At 40.6% G+C, this 24,829-nt stretch overlaps 3 protein-coding genes across 5 annotated transcripts in view; 1 reads left to right on the top strand and 2 right to left on the bottom strand.

Annotated features, from left to right (window-relative positions):
- The window catches only part of LOC148349096 (uncharacterized), a 34,862-nt gene extending 23,496 nt beyond the window's left edge, over positions 1-11,366 (bottom strand). For both annotated transcript variants that reach the window (XM_088321742.1, XM_088321743.1), the window contains exons 1-10: positions 11,044-11,366; positions 7,581-7,638; positions 5,999-6,094; positions 5,864-5,917; positions 4,289-4,467; positions 4,089-4,207; positions 3,948-4,016; positions 2,260-2,334; positions 2,111-2,197; positions 478-591 (exon numbers count right to left, since the gene is read on the bottom strand). In XM_088321742.1, coding sequence (XP_088177868.1) covers positions 478-591; positions 2,111-2,197; positions 2,260-2,334; positions 3,948-4,016; positions 4,089-4,207; positions 4,289-4,467; positions 5,864-5,917; positions 5,999-6,094; positions 7,581-7,638; positions 11,044-11,147 — 955 coding nt within the window. In that variant the 5' untranslated portion in view covers positions 11,148-11,366. The remainder of the gene's footprint in view (positions 1-477; positions 592-2,110; positions 2,198-2,259; positions 2,335-3,947; positions 4,017-4,088; positions 4,208-4,288; positions 4,468-5,863; positions 5,918-5,998; positions 6,095-7,580; positions 7,639-11,043) is intronic.
- Positions 11,367-13,365: 1,999 nt separating this feature from the next.
- Positions 13,366-17,443, bottom strand: znrd2 (zinc ribbon domain containing 2). The gene is made up of 4 exons (XM_088321723.1): positions 17,327-17,443; positions 15,249-15,403; positions 15,099-15,183; positions 13,366-14,076 (listed from the first exon to the last, which is right to left on the bottom strand). The coding sequence occupies exons 1-4, from the start codon at positions 17,376-17,378 to the stop codon at positions 13,580-13,582; spliced, it is 789 nt and encodes a 262-aa protein (XP_088177849.1). The 5' UTR covers positions 17,379-17,443; the 3' UTR covers positions 13,366-13,579.
- A 1,275-nt stretch (positions 17,444-18,718) lies between these two features.
- Positions 18,719-23,432, top strand: prdx4 (peroxiredoxin 4). Of its 2 annotated transcripts, none has more exons than XM_088321724.1 (7): positions 18,719-19,011; positions 21,165-21,282; positions 21,354-21,470; positions 22,682-22,804; positions 22,884-23,014; positions 23,145-23,179; positions 23,329-23,432. In XM_088321724.1, the coding sequence occupies exons 1-7, from the start codon at positions 18,819-18,821 to the stop codon at positions 23,377-23,379; spliced, it is 768 nt and encodes a 255-aa protein (XP_088177850.1). In that variant the 5' UTR covers positions 18,719-18,818; the 3' UTR covers positions 23,380-23,432. The 2 variants fall into 2 exon arrangements, with proteins under 2 accessions (XP_088177850.1, XP_088177851.1); XM_088321725.1 differs by lacking the exon at positions 18,719-19,011 and adding an exon at positions 19,108-19,350.
- Positions 23,433-24,829: the final 1,397 nt, after the last annotated feature.

The following is a 24,829-nucleotide window of genomic DNA, read 5'->3' as shown; positions in this document are numbered from 1 at the left end:
TTGCCAGCCAGTCGCCGGGTACACGGAGACAGATAATTCCAAAAACACGCAACCCACACAAGCATAGGGAGAACATGCAAACTCTGCACAGAAACCCTGGTAGCTGCATTTAAACCCATGACCTCAGAACTGTGCCAAGGACACGCTAACCACTTAGCCGCCGTGCCGCCTGCAGCGACCCCAAATGGCGAAAATTTTGATTTCTTTTATAAATGCACCGCATACCCAAAATATTGTTATAATTACAACCTAAGGTATTTTATAATCTGTTATTATATCATGACGAGAGACACAACTTCTCCCTCGTTTTGGAACAGTACGTTAATCCTTCAATGACAGATGACAGCGTAGGAAATCTCAAACAATTTTTTTTCTTAGTATTATTTTTGCTAAGGCAACTTGTGGGTCGCGACCCATTAGTTGAGAAACACCGATCTAGAATAAGCTAGAGCGCTTAAGGTATTTGGGGGGCTGCACCTGTGGTTGGGTCGGTGGTGGAGACAGCAGGCTCGCAAAGGGCCTCCAGATCAGGACGACTCAGAAGCGGAATAGGAATAATGTCACCAGCAGGGGGTGGACCAGACAACGGCACTAAGAGAGAGAGATAAAAGAAAAACATCGCCACTTACTTTTGATAGACGTAGTAATTACCATTCCATGTGTGACTGTGACCAAGAACCACCTGAAAAAAATACATGGCAGCCGAACCAGCAACTTTTTCATACAGTGGCACCTCTACTTACTGATTTAATTTAATTTGAACTTGAAAATGCCAACGTGTTTTTGCATAATATATGAAAAATATCCTAATAAATAAATGTATGACAGAAAAAAATACATTATTTGAATGTTGGCGCAGTAGCTCAGGAGGTAGAGCACTCCTGAGATCCCAGTTCGAATCCCGGCTTGTCGAAGTGTCCTTGGGTAAGACACTGAACCCCTAATACCCCCAATAAGCAGGTTAGCGCCTTACATGGCTGCAAGGCCGCTGTTGGGAAATGTGGAGCACATTGTAAAGCGCTTTGGGAAGTCATTGACTTGAAAAGCGCTATATAAATGCAGATCATTTCATTTCATATACATTCATGTGAAACCTAACTCTTTATGGACACGGATGCAGAGGGACACTGGGGACAAGAGTGGACCCTCTAAAAATATATATTTTATTTAGTAATTTTGTTTTCGAACAGTCGGTTTAGCGGGCTTGATTAAAAAGCCTGACAGGCTGCAGTTTGCCTAGCCCTGTTCTACAGCGTGTGGGGAAGAGTAAAACCCAACATCATTCACATGCTGTCTCTATTCATGGTGGTTCCATTCGGTCAACACTATTGACTATTACCAGTGTCTGAGATAATGTCCGCCCGGAGCCCGGGGCGTGCGTTTTTTACGTCTGGCGTACAACTTACAAAACGTCTTCGCCCGGGTGGCCGACAACTTTTTCAAGGAAGAAAAAAAAAAAAAAGATTTTTTTTTCAAATCAAACGTTTGCTTTTTTCTGATTTCGAAATATTCATCCGGTTTGGAAATTTCAGAATTTCGGTTGGTTTGGCAATTTCCATACTCGGCAGCCAATCAGAAGCCTGCATTGAATTGCTTCAAGACTTTTCCGAGCGTTATAAGGTCGTGCATTTGCATATCGTTTTCAAAAGTAGACGCACAGAGAACACAATAAAATGGATAAGTGGTTAGGAATCAAGCCAAAACCTCAGCCCCAGAAGAAAGATTCAAAAGAAGCTAACAAAATTGATGACGCTACAAAACGTAAACGTACATTAAAAGCATAGTGGAAAGAGGAGTTCACGTGGCTTGTAGCAACGCCAACATTGCATGAATGAAGATGAGTAAATACAGGTACATACTGATGGCAGATGGAAAACAGTGATGTCATATACAGGCAATGAATGTTATAAGTAGATTTACAATAAACTTAAATTTAAAGTGTTGTTCTGTGATATATTCTGATTATCAATCCTTAATACTTTGTAACAATGGGTTTTTTTTGCGATTAGTCGTCCTATTGTGTTTCAAGTTGTGAAAAATGGGGCAGGCAACTCTATGGCTGGTGTCCGCTAACTTTTCGTTACGAGTTTCAGACACTGCTATTACTCACCTGATTTAGCATCGTTGGCGAAGGGCGATGGGGAAGACGGGCGGCCAGCCGACTTCACGACTTGAGCTTTGAAAAATTGAGCTCCGCCTGGAGGATTGAAACATGTCTGAATGTAAACAAGTAGGAGAAGGGAGAAGATGCCTACCTACCTACTGTACCTGACTCCACAATGACGTTAGATGTACTGTGAACCACAGGGGGGCGCCGCTCGTAAGAGGTGGCAGCTGAGGAAAGCCACGCCCCCAAAAAGGTCACCTTCATGCAATTGGCTGCTCGACCTCATATAAATGACTAATAAAGCATTACAAAAAGAAGCTACTTATAAAACATCTACACAGTACATAAAAGGAAGACTTGGTGGAGCAGCAGGAGACAGAGTTAAAATAACCAGATAGGTAGAAAGAGAGAAGAGGATGAAGGTTGAATCAGAGATAGAATAAGGAGGAGGAAATGAAAAATAATCCTGATGAAGGATTGTAATCCCTCGTTACTTTGTACTTGGCAGCCTCATTGAAAAATATTTTCATTATCCATTATCTCCGAGCGAATATTGCTGCGAGCATGGGTTAGCAAAGCGCATTTTTGTCAGGACTGGTGGCTCTTTTTTGCCATTACAGTCCACAAAAATTAAATTATCCTCAATTGCAAATTGCTGCAAGTGGGTACTGAAAGAACACACTTTTTGGGGGGTTGTCGGCTCTTTTAAGGCTTAAGGTCCACCAAAAAGTGAAGTAAACTCACATGGGGGCGACCCATTATCCCTGATTGCATATTGCCCTCAGTGGGGACGGTCAGAGTGGACTTTTGTATGGTCGGACAGCTCTTTTGTTTTTCATGTTATTTTCGTCGAAAATTGAGTGAAGTCGTGCGGACGTGATCCATTATCCTAAATGTTATAGTGCTGCAAGCAAAGACCGGCAGAAGACGTTTTTGTTGGGATGTGTGACGTTCTGGGGCCTGCCTGAAATGAAATGCACGGTTGTGGCCACTATCTATAATCCCCGGTCGACGATTGCTGAGAGCGAGGCAGAGAAAGCAAATTTGTGTCACAAGTGGTGGCTTTTTTTTCCATTCTTTCTACCTCAAATGAACTGCACCTGTGTGGCCGCGCTCCATCATCCCCAGTTGACTATTTCTGAGAGCAAATTTAAAACAAAAAAGGGGCTATTTTGCAGATTTGCACATATCGCGAAGGGTTCTGGTCCCCATTAACTTCGAAAAACGTGGGATTACAGTATTCCTGTAAATAATTCAATCTCATAACAAAATGATCAAAAGTGATGGAGTAATCTTGTCATATAGTAAGCAAGGTGAAGGGAATGAGTCAATGTTCCTCAGTGTTAGCATGCCAGACTCCATGCTACCTTTACCCTGGAAGATGGCAGGCAGTGATGGCGGTGGTGGTGATGGAGTGATGAGTGGGAGGGGCAGGGAATAGGAGGATGAGAAGAGGGGCGGGGTCCCGAGGGACTGGGTGGAGCCAAATGGAAGCAGGGGATGGGAGTGCGAGGAAGACACAGTTTCGACGCCCCCTTGGAATATTGGTAGACGTTTGATGGATGATTGATGAATGAGTGATCAGGAAAGACAAAGACAGGGAAGATGGTAAACAGGATGAATGAATTTTGAAGGACTGAAAAAATGTTTTCATGAAAAAGGAAGAGAGGGCGCTCAAAAAATTAGTCGAAAAAATAGTTAGCAAAAACCTTAGAGAAACAGATGCCTTCAATTAAAATTCCAGGATTAGTCAGAGGATTGCTGACGCAGACCATCAGTCAAAGGAACAATTAGTGGTTTAGCGTTATTTGGGACTAGCGTGCCAGGTGCCAAATGCTACCTGACAAGTTTGTAGGTTCAGGCGGCTGAGGGGCGGGCCGGTTGGGCCGCGTCAGAGTGCGCGTTAAAGCTGAATAGGACAAAAAAGGAGAATGAGGTGAGGTGATTCGAACAGGAAGAGTGCTTCTCCGCCGGCACAAACCTGATGCACCGCTGGCAGACTTGCTTTCGCCTTCCTCGTCGCTCTCGTTGAAATCATCCATGTTCGCTATGTCGGGTTTGACACTCATTAGGCTGGCCAGGCTCTGCATGTCCTCGTCGCTGGACACGACTAACGTTAGCTCGGCTAACCCAACCTCTTTGGTGAAACACAGCTAAAGCTAGCTCTGTCCAGCTACTCACGTGGCTTTTCCCTCGCGCACAAAAATGCAGGACAGCGACAACTTGAGCTCTGCCTCGACCACTTTGACAGACAGCGGCTTGAGAGGCAGTTTGATGTCCGTCTGTGTTGGCGTTGAGCTGGCATAATTCTTCAGGTTGATGGCAGCAGACGCGAGAATCTTACGGTGGCCTTTACATTCCTACTGGATCAAATAGTACAGTCAGATAAACTGTTAAATGGTTAAACTAGTCAACCAGGAATCGAATGAGTTACACTACCAAGTTACAAAGTAACTAGTCAACAGGGAAATCAGAAGGACAGTCCGGAAAACTAATGAAGGCATCAGCGAGTCGACTCATGAGCACAAGAGTCAGACAAACAATAGGAGGAACAGCTGACTGAATAAAATAGTAAACAGGACTATGGGAAAGTTAGAGAAACAGTCCGAAGATCAGCAGAAAGCATGAACTGGACAACTCATGAGCTAAAGAGTCAGATGGACAGTCAGAAACATCTGAATGATTCAAATAGGCAATTGATAAGCAGAGGTATCAGAGGAACAACAGTCAGAGCAACATCTGAAGGTGTGAACTAGCCAGTTGGTAAACAGAACAGTCATTAAACACTAGGGGTCAATGAATCAACAAGTCAACTGACAAACAGCGGAGTCAGAGGAACATTCTGAGGAACAGTCAAAGGAGCGGCTGAAGTTATGATCAAGCCAATTGCTAAGTAGATGAGTCAGAGAAACAGACAGAGGAACAACAAATATCATTACCTAGACACTGGTTAGCAAAGGGGTCAGAGGAACAAGTGGAAGAACAGAAGGCACGAACTATTCTACTCATGAGCTAAGAACCCAGACGAACAAAAAGACAAACCTCTAAATGAACCAACTAGGCGTCTGAAAGACAGAGGAAGTAGAGGAACAGTCAGAAAAACATCTAAACAACCATAACCATGGAACAGGCACAGAAACTGATGAATTAATCTATTTGACTTCCAAAAAAAATAGAAAAACAACACTGCACAGTTAATGCAGCTGAGTATTAGGTTGAGGAACAGAAGAAAGAATAGACCAAAGATATGTTGAGGGTTGTTATAATCCAGGAGCATGGAGATGAACAGTCAAGGGGGAGAGTCTGAGATACAACTACAAAGAACAGACAAAGAAACCGTCATGAGATGTTCTGGTAGATAGCTGGATATAGGAATAGTTTTGGGTACAGTCAAAGAGACAGCTGAAGGAATCTTTCAGATAAGTCATGTGTCATGGTGAGGTCAGAGGACAGTCAATGACTAGTCATTGGAAAAACTGAAAGTTCTTTGGTGGTGAACTGGTGAACAAGAGAACAGTCGTGCAATATCCGAAGAGTCAAGCGGTATAAGCCTTCTGGTCAAGTCCCAGGCAGACAAACATAGGACTTATAGAACAGTCCTGTCAGGATTTGGAATACAATTTTCCCCCTAGAGGGTTCCAATTTAAGGGGAGTAGCTGGGAGTGCCCACCTGCACCTATTATTTAACCAGATTCGCACTTCATTATGTTCTCAGTTGTAGGCGTGTGCATAGCAACAATTGCATACAGTACTTACACCCTCAATGACGAAGGTCCACTCTTTGTCCTCAAAGGCGTCAGCCCCTGCTTCCTAGAATTACACCCACACAACACACAGATTACAACTCCAACACAGTCACAATCTTTACACAATTTGGAGCCCGCCTGGTACCTTAAAGAGCGTCACCGAAATGTCCACGTTCTCCGGGACGTGCCACAAAACCATCCCTCTGTAGGGGTTCTTTATTCCGGGCTGCCAACTGTGCAGCTGCACACACAAACACGATCAGGGGAGTGTTTACACGCAACTTTGTAAATTCTTTATGAACAATAGGAGCTAACAGTACTTCCTCATGGCGGAAAGAACTTGACACACTTACATAGACTAAGTCAAAACAACATGGTGAGACAACTGTTCTGGGACTGGGTTTGAGATTTAAGAGGGATTGGAATCAAGCAAAGGCAAATATTTGTTGATATGGATCTATTTCGGAAGAGGTAGGGGAATTTAGGTCCAGTGTCTGAAATAAGGTCTGCCTGGACACCTGGGCCATGTATCTATAACGTCGGGCGTACAACTTACAAAACGTATCTGCCCGGGTGCAGACAACTTTTTCAAGAAAGAAAAAAAAAAAAACCCGAAATATTTTTTTTCAAATCAAAAGTTTGCTTTATTCCGATTTCAAAATCTTCGTTCGGTTAGGAAATTTCGGAATTTTGGTTCGTTTGGCAATTTGCATACTCGGCAGCCATTGAATAACTGCTTCCGGACTTTTCCGAGTGTTATAAGGTGATGCCTTTGCATATCATTGCAAAGTAGACACACAGAGAACCCAAGAAAAATGGAAAAGTGGTTAGGAATCAAGCAAAAACCTCAACTCCAGAAGAAAGATTCAAAAGAAGCTGACAAAATTTATGACGCTACAAAACGTAAACGTACATTAAAAGCATTGTGGAAAGTGGAGTTCACGTGGCTTGTAGCAGACGATGCCACGCAAACATTGCATGAATGAAGATGAGTAAATACAGGTACATACTGATGGCCAGGGTTGGGTAGGGTTACTTTAACTGTATTACTTTCAATTACTTTTGGATTACTCCAATACCAAAGACAAAATAAACTTAATATGAATAACATTACTACATTTTGTGCAGGCTTGGGGAGTAATGGAATACATGGAACAGCAAAAATGATGTTGGCAAGCTGTTTGGATTGATTTTCATTTTGTTTCTGTGGCATTTTATGTTAGTTTTGCCGGAGATCAAAGAGATCAAAGCCAGGAGAGAAAGCTTACCACGTGTTGTGAGTCATCATTTTATTCATATTTAGTTTATTTTGTCTTTTATTAGCATATTTGTTATTCGAGTAATCCAAAAGTAATTGAAAGTAATCAAGTGAAAGTAACCCTACCCAACCCTGCAGATGGCAGATGGAAAACAGCGATGTCATATGAATGTTATAAGTAGATTTATAATAAACTTAAATTGAAAGTGTTGTTCTGTTATATATTATGATTATCAATCCTTAATACTTGGCAACAACAGGGTTTTCTTTTGCGATGAGTCGTCTTATTGTGTTTTAAGTTGTGAAAAGCTGGTGTCCGGTAACTTTTTGTCATGAGTTTCAGACACTGATGGGTTCAGGGACAGTGGGGAGCCGTGGGGATCCTGACTACTAGAGTTTAATGGTAGTCGAAAGTACACGGGAATGGCCGAAGTTCTACGAACATTGATGCACTTTTGAGTTTCTGTACCTTGGAGCACATCCGCCGGTTCCTCCTGGTCCAAACCACACGCAACTTGTCCGGCTGCCTATGCAAAGACACACAGACACAAACAATGTTTTGTGTGTACATGGGATACATGTTGTGTGTACACAAAGCATCTCGAGGCTTGGACTCATGACGGTCATGAGGACGTTTTTTCGCGGTGTTTTCTGAGCTGGGTTTGTTCGATGGCACACAGGAAGTGAAAGAGGAAGTTACGCTGCCATAGCTTGACGCAGAAACATGCACTAGAGCAATATGTACACAACTCTTTCGCTTTAATGTTACAATATGTCATGCCGATGGGTCTATTTTAAAACTGTATCATGGTCCAGTTTTCGTTTTTAACTCACTGATGGTTTGTCATGTCAAGGACATGCTTATAGCAGGCACTCTTGGCCTCTTTTGGAAAACACTGTGGAAAGTCTGAGATTCCTTATAGTAATATCATCAATCTCATCCTTAAACAGTGTTAGAGTATGCATTACTTTGTACTGGAATGCAAATACTTTTCCTGGTAATGAAGGATTTTATACATTAGACTATAAAGGATTTTATACGATCGAATACAAATTAAATTTAATGCAAAAGATATTCACTGGCTGGGCTGTGGTGCGATGTCAGGGCACCCTGGTGGAAAATGTTGTTTACAGGAACGGAGGGAACGGGACGTAAGGCTGGTAAGATAATCAGCACATCCAGACGCAGAAAGGTCCTGATGACCTAGAAACGCTCGGTGTTGTTTTGAGTATTCCAGACATCGCGACGCTCTTCTCCGGGATGGTGAAGCCCAGGGAGCTTCATTGGCACGCCCATGGGAGGAGCCGGCGCACCATCTTGCGGGGAGACGTGGGCCAATAAGAACAGAGCTAAAGGACTTCAGAAGAAGGCTTCACACAGACTTGATATTTACGGTAATCCCCAACAGTAACGAGGCTACTTTTTAAAAGCAGACCATGATACAGTGTTTCCTGTTGTATACATTTTGCTCCTTTATGAAGTGACTTTAAGTTTTAGAAATCTGGAGGATTGCCTTACTGAGATTCAAAGATGGATGTCAAATAATTTTTTACGCCTTAACCCAGAAAAAACTGAAATGTTGATTATTGGTCCAGCTCACTGTCGTCATTTGTTTTCAAACATTACCCTGAACCTAGACAAATGTAATATCACCCATAGTGACTCGGTCAAAAATCTAGGTGTTATATTTGATCCTAATCTGTCGTTTCAGTTACATGTGAAAAATATTACTAGAATAGCTTTCTACCACCTCCGTAATATTGCGAAGATTCGTTCAATGCTGTCCCAATCAGATGCAGAGATTTTAATTCATGCGTTTATTACTTCTCGGCTTGATTACTGTAATGTATTGCTTTCTGGTCTCCCGATGTCTAGCATTAAAAGTTTGCAGCTGGTTCAGAATGCGGCAGCTAGACTTTTGACTAAGACTAAAAAGTTTGAGCATATTACACCTGTATTGGCCAACTTGCACTGGCTCCCAGTCCACTTAAGATGTGACTTTAAGGTTCTCTTATTAACATATAAATGTTTGCATGGGCTTGCACCCTCTTATCTCTCTGATTTGATTTCCCCCTATGTTCCTGCACGGAGTCTGCGCTCGGAAAATGCCGGTCTACTTGTGATTCCGAGAGCCAAGAAGTCTGCGGGCTCGAGAGCCTTCTCCATCCGGGCCCCGGTGTTGTGGAATGCCCTGCCTCTGGAGATTAGATCTGCAACCTCAACGGAAGTTTTTAAATTGAGGCTTAAGACACACTTCTATTCCAAAGCATATGATTGATGCCCACCTCGTATTCTGTTTTGTCCTGTCTTTTTCTGAGGCCTGCCTGGCTGATACGAAGGAGAAGGATGATTTGGGATGGGTCAGCGGACCGGGGTCTGACCTGCAGCATGTCAACCCCTGCATTTACCAGCTGGCGTCGTCGTTGATGTCATGCTCTTTCCGGACATTTTCAACATCTTACCTAGTGTTTACTATTCTGTGTACAGTAATGCTAATTGTAATTCACCCTGTTCAATCCTGGAAGGGGGATTACCACATGTGAGGTCCTTTCTCAAGGTTTCTCTTTTCTCCTCACACTGAGGTTTTTGAGTTTTTCCTTGCCCGCATGCTGGTTTGCTAGTTTAAGATCAGGTAATTGTGTAATTTTGTAACTGTAATCCTGTGCAGTCCTTTGAGACATTTTTGTGATTAAGGGCTATATAAATAAATTTGACTTGACTTGACTTGACTTCAATCCCTCCATCTTCCAGCAACAGAACGCAGTACATCACAATCAAGCGAGATGGGCATGCTTATATCTCCCTACAGTCTCAAGCATATACCGGGTAGTACAAGGGGCTGAATTTCTCCCTACTTATATTCTGTGATTCTGCCTATCATGTATACTTGCATCCAAACCGTATTTATGACTATAAAGTGAAATACTGAAATCAGGGAGTCAGCATATTCGTTCATAGTTGATTGTGTGTCGTCAGCAGCAAAAGGTAGGCAGCGTGTGGGCGTGGCTTATAAAGGTACAACAAAACTTTAAAAAAAAGAGTGCTGAATTTAGGTATTTTAATCTGTAAATTATTTTAGCTATACACCATGTTTAGAGAAAAAAAATGAAATATCTTGGACATTACTCAGGAATATATAGATATATACACACCGGAGCAATATCCCCCTAATGGGAGGTGGCTAGAGTCAAAAACACATTCACATTTTTGACTCTTTCTGGGAGATTGTTACAGAGGAGTGGATTCCAAGCCCCCTCGCTCAACCCAACATCTGGTTGGCAGTCATTAGGTGACCCCTCAGTTCCAAGTTCCAACCCCTAATCCCGAGTGCCAAGCAATGGGTAAGTCTTAGGTGTGACCCTGGCGAGGCTCGAACCAGCAACCTCCCAGTCTCGGGGTGGGCAACTGAGCTGCAATTACTTAGGAATAGAGAAGGAAAATCTGCGAGGGTTTTGAAGTCCATAGACAAACTGGATATGGAGTGTCTCGGCTAAGGGTTTGATTGCAAGTTCTTAAGTATACAGAATGAAGGTTTCAATGCTTCCACGGGCGTCAGTAATCTGGGAGGGTAACGCAATTACTTCAAATGAAGTAACTAGTAACTCATTCCTGCTCTTGACCTCTCTTGGAAAAAAAACCTCGTTGTGATTCTTTGCAATTCCTCATCGTGATATCACAGACCTCACCCTTAAACTCCTCAGCCTACTTCATAAAGACTTTTAGCCTTTTAAAATGATCTTTCTTTCAATTTGAGCGTATATAACCGAATGTCTTTCGTCTTTCTCCCATTTCGCCGTAATAAAAGACGATCGCAGCAGGGACAGGCTGACAGCTGACGCATGCACGCGCGCGCACGCGCCTTCCTTCCTTTCCGGAGCACCCAAAGAAAGATCAATTCTGTTCTCATGTCCGAAAGTGCGTGTCTACTTACCATTTTTCTTTGCACTCCAGTAGCAGCTCCTGATACGAGGCGACAAACTGAAACCTGGAAGCCTTTTTCCCCACGCGCTGAAGTCTCTTCCACACTGACGTCATCGCGGACACGGGAAACACTTTCCGCGTGGGTCCAAGCCGATGTCCAAGTCTGTCTTTCGCTCAGCAGGGAAATAGAAGATTTGCGCCCTGCGCCCTTCAGCTTCTCTCACAAAGTTATTAAGAGTTCTCCACGTCCACGTCAAACTTTGAGCCTGCCACGCACTTTCTTGCGGCGCGCGTGCACGCTGTGAGACGTCTCCGGAGTTTCCGCGCTGACTAAAGTCCAAGTGCGAGTTGGAGAGATGGTGACAAACATGGGAAGTTATTTTTAAATTGATTGACGTGAGCAGGCGCTCGAGGGGAACTGGGCGTGACTCCATTTCTGCGTGTGATGAAGTGAACTGGTTCAAAACAATTAAAAATGCACGTAAAGTGTGGACACTGTTATGGTAATTCAACAGTTATTAGTTTTATTTGTTGTTGGAGTGTCCGGAAGTCCGCGTTTTGTTGGCCTCTTGTGGAGACACGAGGTAACACACCCAGCATGCCAAAAGTCTAGTCAAGTTTGTTTGTACAGTATAGCCCTTAATCACAAGAAATCTCAAAAGAGTTGCGCAGACAACAGACTTCACTTAAACCATCCCCTGATCTACAACCTACATGAGAGCATGGGGAAACTCAAAACATCAGCATGAAGAAATTAAGAAACCTTGAGAGGTAATCCCCCTTCCAGGATGACCAGGCTGCAATGAATCTTGCAGGGGCATCTGCAAACCATAAACATACATTAACATGAAATATAGGGGATTATAAATTATGATATATAAGTGTGTTTTAAGACTAGATGCAAATAGTTCCACTGAGGATGCAGATCACACGCATCAGCTTTGAACTCTATCACGCTCCAGTTTGTGACTTTTATCATAGGTATTTTCCCACTGCCCGATGATTGCTGGGATGGGCTCCAGCACCCCCGCGACCCTACTGAGGATAAGCGGTGTAGCTAATGAGATGAGATTTTTCCACCGTTTAAAGAAGTTTAGAACCTATTTTTTTTAATTGGACACCCACCATCACAACTGCTTTACATGCTAGACCAGAGGCGCGGGTCTTTTGGTACCAAAACGCTCAGAAAAAGAGAAAAAAAATGCCTTATTTATCGTATATACACACTTTTTTTAACCCAAAGTAAAACTTAAAGTTTGGGTGCGCCTTATACCTCGGCATTGAGTGTTTTTTGTACAACGAGGAGGCACTAAGTATTGCCCATAAATCCAGACAGAACGTCAATGTTTACACTTTTACTGCCCCCTAGCGGAAGGAAACATTGGTACAGTATTTACAAAAAAAAAAAACGTTAATTCTGGTGGAACTAAACTAGAGACTTGCTTTTTTTGGACATACTCAGAAATTTACAGCGGGTCGTATTAAGACATCCAGCAGCCGGGATTCCGATCCTCGGATTACTTCTCTGACACGCTTACCTAAGACCATTAGGATTGTGAATGACATAATACATTAGATTTATCTCATAACGCTATTGTCACTCAGCGTGCCATTTTGTACATTGTAATGGAGCATTATGGGAAAAAGTTCAGAAACAATGTTGTATAACGTCGTACCGTTAGTAAAAATAGTATGTTGAATGTAAGTGTGTATGTAAGACACCATCTAATGCATTTTACGATACTGTATATAGATCCCTAGTGGTTTAGTCATCACACCCAAAATGGTGAAAGAGCCATAAAGGATCAAAAAAAGAGCCGCAAAATAATTAAAAACTTAACATAAATTTTATAACAAAGGCAATATATGCTTAGTGTATATATACTATCTCTATTGTTAGGAAATCATTAAACGGTTTGTCTTCAGACAGAAATATAATTTTCCATTATCAAACATTTTGAAAAAAGCTTCTATGGAGCACTGGAAAGCTGCATCTTCTGCCCGTGCTTGCGTGGATTTCCTCCGGGCAATCCGGTTTGATTCCAAATTCCAAAAACATGCCGGTCAGGGTAATTGGATGGTCCAAATTGTCCCTAGGTGTGAATGAGCGAGCAAATTGTCTGTCCCTGTGTGCCCTGTGGCTGGCTGGCAATCAGTTCAGGGTGTCCCCTGCCCACTGCCCGAAGGTAGCTGGGATTAGGGGGTTCGGTCACCTATGACTAGTAAAAATCCATTGTGTTTCGTGCATACAAATAAGGGGTACGATCAACTAATGCTTTTTAATGTCAAAACGTTGGCATGTATAATAAATGCAATAGACAAAATACAAAGGTTTTGCTCACAGGAATAATATTTCTTTTAATACGCATCAACAAATACTTGAGTGAACCAGTTGCCAAGCATAACAATGGCAGAATTCTTTCAATGGCCAAATGCTTTGAAAAGAGAAAATAACTTACAAAAACAAACCCAACAACATGGCTCAGCCGTCATTCCTCACAGGGACGTCAGCTGGCCCGCCAAAGAGTTCAAAGGGCAAAGTGCCCTCATTGGCTGATCTCCCGCAGGCTCCGCAGGGTTGCGGCGCAGCTGGAGATCAGGTTGCACAGCTGGATGCTGGACTCCATAGAGGTGCAAGTTTGCAGCTGGCTGCTGGCCCAGCGCATTTTGTTCAGCACCGCGGCCTCGGCGTCCTGCAGCACCGGACGCCGGGCCACCGGGCACAAGGCCGGGATGGGTGGCTGAGGGCGGGCGGCGGCCCCCGTCCCTTGGACCACGCCGGCCGCCCCGGTGACGATGGCAACGGGGGAGGCCGTGGCGGTCGGGGCCACGGGCGGGGGAGGAATAGCCCGCCCCCCGGCCGCCGCCCCCTCGCAGTGCTCCGGTCTGGGCTGAGGGACGGTGACGTTGGCGTCGCCGGTGGCGTCAGCGGTGGCGTCGCCGCTGGCATCGCCGTTGACGTGAGGCGGATCGGACGACGCCGGAGACTGAGCCGCGAGACGTCGCTCTCGCACCTGGGACAGCCTAGCCTGTGCATTGAGGGCTGATAGGACAATCATTTTAGTGGACTCCGTGGTTCTGATACGGTGCTGCGAAAAGTATTTGCCCTCTTCCTGATTTCGGTGTTTTTTTTGCATATTTAGTACTCACAAAAGGTTTCCGATCATCAAACCGATTTTAATAATACACAGACACAACACTCAAGGAAATACAAACTGCAGTTACTTTTTCACATAGGGTCATAAAGGCCTGGATTTTTTTGGGTGCCTAAATAAATGGAATCGAATCACTAATTTCCAAACTGTATTTCCTTGGGTTCTCTTTGTGTGATGATCTGAAATCTTTGTGCAAATGTGCAAAAAACACAGAATTATAGCTCAGAGGTGCGCCCTATAGATCAGAAAATATTATATTTGCTTTCTTTCAGTGATCAGCCAATTCCCGTAACATGAATAGAAACCAACAACAGAAACAGTTCAGATAGATTAAATACACTTTTTTCAAAAATATATTTTTTTTACAGACTTTAAGTTTTTTTTAAACAAGATTAAACCATAGTAAAATCCGAAAACAGGATAAAAGACAATAAAAAATCACAATTATTAACAAAATGACCTGCATTACTATCCAGGCAAATGACCACAAATGATCAGAAAAGCATATTATTGACAGTAAAATTAAAATTAAACCACTATCGAGGCATGAAGTGCCTTGATGTTTTTTTAATGAAACAAGTGCCTCTGCTCCGAAAAGGATCGGAAACATTGTGATGATTGACTTGTGAAAACAGCATTTTTATTCAGTGACCTGGACATATGGGATTTTAAATTATATTTTTAGGGTCGTGCAGATTAACAGTGAGTAGATGATCGACATTTCCTTTAAATACCAACATCAGTTTGTGTGTTACACTCCAAAAGGCAGAGCCTAGTGAGCAATTATGACAACTTTCAAGTGCACTCGTTGCAGGTTTATAAAAAGCATACTAGAGACCCAACACAAAATTAGGGAACAGAAAATAAGGGCAAGGACTAATATGTGCGTGCATGCATGTCCCAATCTTACCGGGGTTGTCCTTGTCAACATCAGAGTCCAGCTCCTGACACGAGACACAATAGTTCTTCTGTGTGCGGTCTTGTAGCAAAATGGTCTGCAAACAGAAAACACTCTCAATAACACAGGAAAGCGCCAGCATTTCTGACACGTGACACTTACACCACAGACATCGCAGCACTCGCCCAGCATCTTGTAGCCTTTGAGAAGGTAATCGCCCATGACTTTGCTGATCTGGTCCTGTCTCTCCCTGCGGGCCTGGATCACCTTCATCTCAGCCTCTGTGGGGGGTTCCCACTCCAAATCTTCGTCCTCCTCTGGAGTCATGGTAAAAAGTGGGATATGATCACAAAGAATTCTTTGAGCAAGGACAATGAGGTGGGAAGAAGGATCGCCAACCTTTTTAAACCCGAAAGCTACTTTTTTGTTAATGATTAGTGCGATAGGCAACCATTTTATAATATGAATTTCAAAAATAGCTTTGTATATTATTACTATGCCGTTAGGATTTTCTTATGTTATTACCAGGTTCTGATTTAGAAGTAAGGTTAAAATAAGCAAAGTCAACCACTAAACATTTATTGTAAAGACACTTATCATGTCAAGTCATGTTTATTTGTATAGCCCTTAATCTTAAAAAGTCTCGAAGGGCTGTACAGACGACTAATCCAGCATCCCCTGATCTAAAACCCACATGACGGCAAGGAAAAACTTGTAGCATTGTATTAAAAAAATGGTATCATGTGAATGATTTCGCATGCCAGTTAGAAACCAAACGTCATAGAAAATCACTATGACCTGTCACCAGTGAGCCGTTTTCAGAACCAGTCCGCTCTTATGGGGCTAACTGTTGCATGCGGGCACCATGTTGGTGGCCTCGCCCTCAAGGAAGCTTGTGCATGTCGGCTCCTTTCTTCGAGAGTAAATCTTTTTTTTTCTTGAGGAAAATTTGCAAAAAACAAAATTGATACCATTAATTTGTGCAACAGAATACGTTTGCAAAATAAGAGCTTAATTTTGAGTTAACTTGAAGCACCATTTAAGTATGAACTCTGCAATTGCAAATCGAACCAACATGAACTCAGAGAAGCTTTGAAGTTTTAACTCGCCAATCCCCTATGGCACAATAATTGAGACCCCTGGTCTAGAAATATTTAGCCATCGGGATGTCGCAAATAGATGCAAGGACCATGATTCAAATCAAATTAATTTCTAAGCAACTTAAAAATTGTTCAAACCTCATATTGTTAGAATATGATATAATAAAATTGTGAATGTATTCAACTGCTGTTAAAAGTGTCGATAAAAACTCATATTGTTGGGATATAATATAATGAAATTGTGTGTTTAATTGCTGTTAAAGATGTCGGAAAAAAATGTTAAAACGTCATATTGTCACATATACGAAATTGTGAATGTGCTTAATTGCTGTTAAAATTGTCGAGAAAATTTGTTCAAACCTCACATCGTTTATTTGCTGTTAATAGTGTCAAAAAATTGTTCAAACAAAAAAAAACTTCCCAATTGCCATTTAAAATGCTTTATATAAACAGTGTACAATAAGAAAATAAAATCTTATTTCAAAGTGCCTTTCTGGACACGCAATGTGTCAATTAAAGCACAAGTTCACCACCTTGCAATAAAATTGTATTCAAAACTTTACTATTAAACAACCGGGGAAAGGAGAACGTGTAAGCTTGGAAAGTTGCAATCTATTAGAATGCAAAAAAGTACAGAAAAGCAAGGAAGAAATTCAGAGATCGTTGGATAGATGGATAGATTCGAAGATTGGTTGATCACTGGCAAACAAAAATCATAATAATTAAGAATCCAGAGCTGGATTTAGAACACAGCTTAAGAATGTGTGCCACTTATTTCGCAATTTGCTGAAAAAAATTATTAAATGTTTTACAATATGCTCCTTAGCCAGATATTAATTTATTTTTTCCCAGCAGAAAACTTTACTAATATAAGCACCCAAAGAGTTAATTGAGTAGTCGTCCCCAGCCTCTAACCAAGCTAGTTTGGTCTACCTAGCTAACTGATCGGTGTAGCTAAAAGCTAGCTATAGCTAAGCAAAAGCGAGTTAACGTTGACAGAGTCGACCGAACATCAAGTTAGCAAACCTCAAACCGTATTTAACAATGTTCGCCCCAAAAAAGTGTAACGAAATACACTCGACTTTACGTCTCGGGATTGGAAATGAAGCAAAACAAGTAAAATAATTGACAACAACAAACCTCCATGAAGCGACATGTTGCTGCGCGGGGCCGCACACACGTACGACGTCATAACGTCAATGCATTTATTCTGGAGGTAAACGTTTGTCTCTGGAACGCTGCTGCCTCTAGAGTTGTTTGGAAGAACTGCATAATCAAGGACTGAAAAGTTCTGTACAGTATTATTCAGGGTTGGGTAGGGTTACTTTAACTGGATTACTTTCAATGACTTTTGGATTACTCCAATACCAAATATGCTAATAAAAGACAAAATAAACTAAATATGAATAAAATGATGACTCACAACACGTGGTAAGCTTTCTCTCCTGGCTTTGATCTCTTTGAACTCCGGCATAACAAATATAAAATGCGACAGAAACAAAATGAAAACAAATCCAAAAAGCTTGCCAACATCATTTTTTCCGTTCCTTGTATTCCCTTACTCCCCAAGCCTGCACAAAATTTAGTAATTTTATTCTTGGTAACCTGACAATTCATCACATCCACTACACAGCATTATCTCCAGACAGAAGAGCAGCTTCAGCGACAGACTGCTGTCACAGTCTTGTACCACAGACAGACTGAGGAGATAGTTTCTTCCTCATGCCATGAGGCTCTTTAATTCCACCCGGCGGAGTAAAGGCCCACATTAAACCCCACCCCCCACATTGCATATTACCGTATTTTTATTGCAGTGTGTATTCTGTGTAGCACTATCTAGATACTCTAAATAACACGCTACATTGGGTATTAACACGTCACATTGGGTATGTGTGTATTGTATTCTTTTTGCTTTATTATTGTTTTGTTCTCCAGCGCAGGGATGCTGCTGGAAGTGTGAATTTCCCTGTGGGGATGAATAAATTATCTATCCATCCATCCATCTATCTATCTATCTATCTATCTATCTATCTATCTATCTATCTATCTATCTATCTATCTATCTATCTATCTATCTATCTATCTATCTATCTATCTATCTATCTATCTATCTATCTATCTATCTATCTATCTATCTATCTATCTATCTATCTATCTATCTATCTATCTATCTATCTATCTATCCATCTATCTATCTATCTATCTATCTATCTATCCATCCATCCATCCATCCATCCATCCATCCATCCATCCATCCATCCATCCATCCATCCATCCATCCATCCATCTATCTATCTATCTATCTATCTATCTATCTATCTATCTATCTATCTATCTATCTATCTATCTATCTATCTATCTATCTATCTATCTATCTATCTATCTATCTATCTATCCATCCATCTATCTATCTATCTATCTATCTATCTATCTATCTATCTATCTATCTATCTATCTATCTATCTATCTATCTATCTATCTAATATGCATTGGCGACATATTTCCAGGGAGTGGCGCTCACGCTGTTACTGAAAGTCAAAAGAAGAAGAGCGCCTGCAAATTGGGCTCCACAACACTATCCGAAAATCGTATACGCGCGCCAGTGTCTACGTGCACTCAAAGGGACTACGAGATGGAGACCTCAGTTCACCTCAACGTGCAAAGACAATTCTTTTGTGCCACTCTGCTGCTTTTTGTCACGTTTTCATGCGGGCAAGAGGTCAAGAACGCCCAGTGTCACAACTACGCGGGGGGACACGTCTATCCTGGGGAGGCTTCACGCGTGCCCGTTTCCGATCATTCCTTGCACCTCAGCAAAGCTAAAAGTAAGAGTAAACATGCAGTATTTACGCTTATTAAATCGTGCATTTGTAATTCTTATGTGTCAAAAATAAATTGCACACAGCCATTAGGCTGGATGATAAATTGGCAATAGGACACGTCATTCTTTAATGTTGTTTTCGTCATCTGCGCACATGACACAGCCTGGCAAAGACACACAAAAATGGGTTGGACTAGACCGGAAAATCTAGACACGGTGTACCGCTTGTAAAGATTTAATTTCTTTCTAATTGTATTGCAATCCTAAACCATTATGGCAGACAATTTGTCGACCTCTCAGTGGGGTGATACAACTAAGCTTGCCAGTGCAACACAACTGTCAGGTGGGGAAACTATTTTTAAGTAGATTTAAATTTTTAAAAGGGTTGAACATTTGAAATTTTAGTGCACCAAGGTATGTTGTTTGGATGCACTTATAATTCATGCCAATCTACACATTGTACCTTGTAAATATTTTCCTATTTATCTTGACTTTCTTTTCTATTTTAAAACCCTCTTCTGAGCCTTGTATTCCATGTTCATTCTGGAGTTCCATGTCTAATCTCGTTGTAAACCATATTTATGACGTTGTCTTTAATCACAATTCTAATTCTTACTATGCAAGGCTCCTTTGTTTTTGTCTTAAGATACTAGTTGTTTTTTAATGTATAATCTAATTTGCTGCTCTTACATTTTAGGCCAGTCTCCAAGCACTACCTTGTTAACATTTCGTTGTCACAATATGTTAACCCATTTTGTAACAATGACAATAAAGGTATATTCCATTCTATTCTATTTTGCCTTTTTATCCTGACATTATTTTTATATTACTTCTCTCCCTTTTAAGTCTTTTTTACGAGTTTATCCTGGATTGCCATGATTAAACTCGTCGTAAAAACTGTTATCAATGACAAACAAGAAAATTCTAATTAATGTCTCTTACAATTAAATATTTCACATTGGAAATCTCAAATCAGGTAAAATGTACAAATGCCCTTGATTTACAACTTAATTAACAATATAATTAACAACGTTCATGAAAAAATAATGTTTTTTGTATTTGTAAGCACGTCCTACAGAATAGTCTTTATTGTATTGATTTGATTGTATTTATACTACAACAAAAACTTCTGTTTGTTGTCTAGCATAATTAGCGGTTAATAATGCCATCATGGTAAGTTAGCATTAGTGTTTAGCAAGTTCAGAATTTTTACAACGAGATTTGACGTGTCACTCCAGGATAAACATGTAATAAAAGACCAAGAAGCATGTGGGGATAAAGAGGTAGTGCTTGTAAACTGGCCTAAATAGTGCGTGCAATTACATTTCGCAGAAACATATTTCTAAAGTAGGAGATTAATAAAACATGAATATAATTTTTTTTGATACGAATACAAAATATGTAAAATTAAAAAAAACAAAACAGTTTTGTGTGTGTGTGATTTAGAATGGTTACAATGGGATCTATAAAAATGTTTAAAAATGAATGTACAATTTTTTTTATTGATAAGATTTTGTGATGATATGATGAGAATGATTCAAGACTAGGAAACACATTTTAAAAATTTAAATTTATATATTAAAAAAATAACATTAATCCATGCGCATTTCATAAGAATATAAATTAAATGAAAAAACACTCAATATTTATTAGATGAATAGTAATAATCTTAATATGATAAACATTATTGCCTTAATTCATATTTTTATACTAAAAATATTAATTAAATGAGAATGTTTTAACAAAAAAAAAACCACATTCAAAAAATTTGTTTAAAAACCAAATATAGAAAAAATGTCCCATCTCAAAGTATCTTAATTTTCCTCATGTTGAGGTTTTTGAGTCTTTCCTTGCCCTCATGTAGGTTTTAGGTCAGGGGATGATGTAATAATAGTCTATAGTTTGCAATAATCTGTGGTCTGTGCAACCCTTTGAGACTCCATGTGGGCTATACAAATAAATTTGACTTGACTATAGTGTCTGTCAGAAGGCGAGGGGGTGGTCTGGATGAGACCACTTAGGTTTCCTTTCCTCAGTTATTGTTATTTTGGTTCAGGACAAACAAATATTTTAATGTTCCACATGTTCCCTTGTCTGTACAATTGATGTTGCTTGTATTAGGTTCAATAATTTGTGTTACTGTCGCCAATCTTTCAGTTTCAAAGCCTGCGCCAAACTGGGAAGGAACAGCAGTCATCAATGGTGAATTCAAAGAGCTGAAGCTGTCTGATTATAGAGGCAAATACTTGGTCTTTTTCTTTTACCCTCTGGACTTGTGAGTCTCCATAATCAAATAAAAAATGGCTGCAGGTGAAAAGTGTTGCTCATTTTGTCCTCCATCACCAGCACGTTTGTCTGCCCGACCGAGATCATTGCCTTCAGTGACCGGGTGCATGAGTTTCAGGCCATCAACACTGAGGTGGTCGCTTGCTCGGTGGACTCCCAGTTCACACACCTGGCATGGTAACCTGACACAATCTCATTGTTCAACTCGGCTTTATTTATAAATGGCGCTAGTTTTCCCCGCCTCTGGTTTCATCCTATATGTTGCCTCAAAGAGAAAGCATCTCTTTTGCACAGCAGGACATAGATCAGATAAAATTATGCAGTAATATTTGATAACCGTTTTACCCCATATACTGTTGGCTTGCATAAATATCTCTCTGTTAACGTTTGGTGTCACGGTAGAACCCTGAGATACGACATTAATCAGTTCTGAGGTGTGGATCGTAATGTGAAATTGCCATATAGCGGGGGATAGAAACCTATGGCAATGCGTTGCAAATGCAATCGGAACACCTGATATCCCAGATAAAAACAATACAAAATTGTAGTACAAAGATATGTATTAAATACTACTAATTTGTAATATTTGAGTGTATGGTTAAGGAGCATTTTTAAAAATACTTGTAAAGGAAATATGATCGGTTGTACGCCTTAACCACTAGGGATGTAGGGGCACAATTTCCTGTGGTGAGTCTTGGTGCCTATCCTTCTTCTTTGGTGTGATGTGATTTGAGCTGGTCAAGTGGAGTAGCAGGTGGATGCAGGGGGAGGAGACGGCAGACTAAAAATTAAACAGATTTTAAAAATTCCCTTTCGATGATTTCCTTTCTTTATTCGCCTCCTTATATTTAATATTAGTCCCAATCGTTGATATGTTACCGGCAAAGTGACCTTTTCGTTTTTGTTGATAATCATAAGCTTTGTTTCCGTGGTTATGTTTTTGCTTCTTCCTTTAGCATAACACGAAATCTCGGGATGGATAGCGTAGAGTACAAAAACCCAGTATTTTATTGCCGACTCGGTAAGTCTTTACGAAGCACTTGAGATTCTGAACTGGATGGCATGAAAAGCATTGTAGGAGGTTGTTCATTCAATAGCATATCAGCATTTTTATGATGCCTTGAGGCGATTAAATAGCAGATTTGCATTTTATATTACGTCGACCAATAGCAGACAAGCATCTTAGAAGCGTAACTTATTATTTGCACAAACGCCGCAAAGTGTCTGGGCACGCAAAATAAGTGTGTTGTTGACGTCTTATAGGGGAGAAAATCCTGTAAAGAGGGTCCGGAATAAAAAGTGAAAACATTGTAGAGCAGGGGGACCTGAGGGTCTACTTTACTGATATTTTGGAAAAAATAATAATGGTGCATCCTTTCCTTTCCTAGGATAAATACGGCCAGGAAGCAGGGAGGTCTTGGACCAATGAAAATCCCTCTCTTGTCTGATCTTACGCACCAAATATCCAAAGACTATGGAGTCTACCTGGAAGATCAGGGCCACACACTGAGGTACAGCTCTCAAATTGGTTTTAGTGTTTGTACTCATCACATAGTTCAGGTTCTCATTTCTTAAAATTGGCATTTCCAGGGGACTCTTCATCATCGACGACAAAGGCGTCCTGAGGCAGATCACCATGAATGATCTTCCGGTGGGACGGTCAGTAGATGAGACACTTCGGCTGGTTCAAGCATTCCAGTACACTGACAAACATGGAGAAGGTATGATGTCACTTAATTTAAAGATGAAAAGCCAACATGTAGTATTAGAGCATACAAACCCAAATCTAATCAAAAGATTTCTGCGGATGTTATCCTCAATTACTAACTTAATTTAAATGTATTTTTATAGTTTGTCCGGCTGGATGGAAGCCAGGCAGTGACACAGTGAGTATGACTGTTTGCAGTCCTTTCAACATAAAAAAACAACTTATTTTACAAAAGAAATGTAAAAGTTGTGATACCATGATACTTTATTCTTCATTCCGGATTATTTGGTGTACCATAATGAGATTGTACTTTATCTTTTTCTGCAGATCATTCCAGACCCTGCAGGCAAGCTGAAGTATTTTGATAAACTGAACTGAGGGACTCATGTCGAACTTTCAAATAAAATGTGTTTTTGTAACACTTTGAAGAACCCTTTTTGTGATATTTCATTTACACAAGATGAAAATTTTGAATGACAATAGCTGGACAGGTCATTGAAATGTACACTGCATAGCTAAAGCGACAGACATATTTTTATGGTATGATTAGCATTTTATCTATTTATTCCAGAACGTATCTACTGCCTGATAAAGGTCAATAAGTTATATGTTGACATACCTTAAAGCAAAAGCTCGATTGGTATTTTTCCAGCACCCGTGGGCTAAAGCATGGCCTCTTATGTAACGACCCTCAATCATGCGCGACACAAGGGTTCACAGTCACTCGGTTTATTGCCTGCATTCAATAAACAATACAAATAAGTCAGGGCGTCTGTGCACGACTGCATACATATTCAGCACAAGGTGATATAGCTGAAGGTATGCCAAGCAAACAACCTGTGAGCACATTGATAGTGAAACCTTAATAATAACAATGAACATAGCTTTCCCACGTACCTGCATTCAATAAACAATACAAATAAGTCTGGGCGTCTGTGCACGACTGCATACATCCAAAACATTAACAAAAATACAAAAACATCATTCAACATGCTGCACACCGTGGCGTGGTTGCATTGAAACATGTTGCATCACAGTAATCATCGTTTCAAGCTGGATTACTTTACTTTTAATTAGTGCTTTTTTATTCATCCTTTAGCACAACTTAAGTACATTTATATACAAAAATAGTTCCTATATTCAGCAAACTATGAACTTTTACTTAAACTCATATTGGGCACCGCTTACCTTCAGCACGAGGTGATATAGCTGAAGGTACGGCAAGCGCAGAAGCCCATAAAGTGCCAACTGAAAAAGACAGTCGCCCACGCCCATGGCTTAACAAATAAATGCGGTACCAGAGTTTTAACAGTAATGCAACAAAAACACAGATTTTGTGGAATTCAAATAAAATCAAAACAATCAAATTTCAACTCTGTTACACTGATGTCAAATGTTTGTTTTATACAGTAAATATGATAGTGACAAATACTATTTCAAGAAAGTTTTGTTGGTCATATAATCTTCCCACACTTGTGCATGTTCCCACCTTTTGAACGCGAATTATGATCTAGTCTTTTTTATTACAATCTAGTGTACATTGTTCACATTGAAATAAGGCGTATGGTTACATACTTGAATGGGGGGAAAGATAAAAAAAGGATTATGGGGATGGATAATATATTACAATGAAGTTTGTGGCTTAAGTTGCATGAGCATTATAAAACAATGCAATAAAAATCAGCAAAAATAAGAATAGAATATGAATAATAATTCTTCTATACATAGGGTGGATATTTTTCCTAGATTTTTTTATGCTTCTTAAAGGCAGTAATCGTTCTGGGGGAATACAAATTTCTCTTGCTTACATATAAAAGGAATTAAATAT

This window comes from Urocampus carinirostris, chromosome 17 (assembly GCF_059441175.1).
Source record: "Urocampus carinirostris isolate Australia breed hairy pipefish chromosome 17, RoL_Ucar_1.0, whole genome shotgun sequence".
NCBI lineage: Eukaryota > Metazoa > Chordata > Actinopteri > Syngnathiformes > Syngnathidae > Urocampus > Urocampus carinirostris.
Note: the sequence above shows the minus strand (reverse complement) of the source record. Positions and strands in the feature narration are given on the sequence as shown.

What these genes read in the sequence shown, in the direction of transcription:
- znrd2 (XM_088321723.1), bottom strand. Translation starts at nt 17,378, where the DNA reads ATGACGTCGTACGTGTGTGCGGCCCCGCGCAGCAACATGTCGCTTCAT. An exon ending in CAACATGTCGCTTCATGGAG is followed by an intron (nt 15,404 to 17,326) that starts GTTTGTTGTTGT and finishes CCATGACTCCAG; the next exon opens with AGGAGGACGAAGATTTGGAG. An exon ending in AGTGCTGCGATGTCTGTGGT is followed by an intron (nt 15,184 to 15,248) that starts GTAAGTGTCACG and finishes TTCTGTTTGCAG; the next exon opens with ACCATTTTGCTACAAGACCG.
- prdx4 (XM_088321724.1), top strand. Translation starts at nt 18,819, where the DNA reads ATGGAGACCTCAGTTCACCTCAACGTGCAAAGACAATTCTTTTGTGCC. An exon ending in CACTGACAAACATGGAGAAG is followed by an intron (nt 23,015 to 23,144) that starts GTATGATGTCAC and finishes GTATTTTTATAG; the next exon opens with TTTGTCCGGCTGGATGGAAG. An exon ending in GGAAGCCAGGCAGTGACACA is followed by an intron (nt 23,180 to 23,328) that starts GTGAGTATGACT and finishes CTTTTTCTGCAG; the next exon opens with ATCATTCCAGACCCTGCAGG.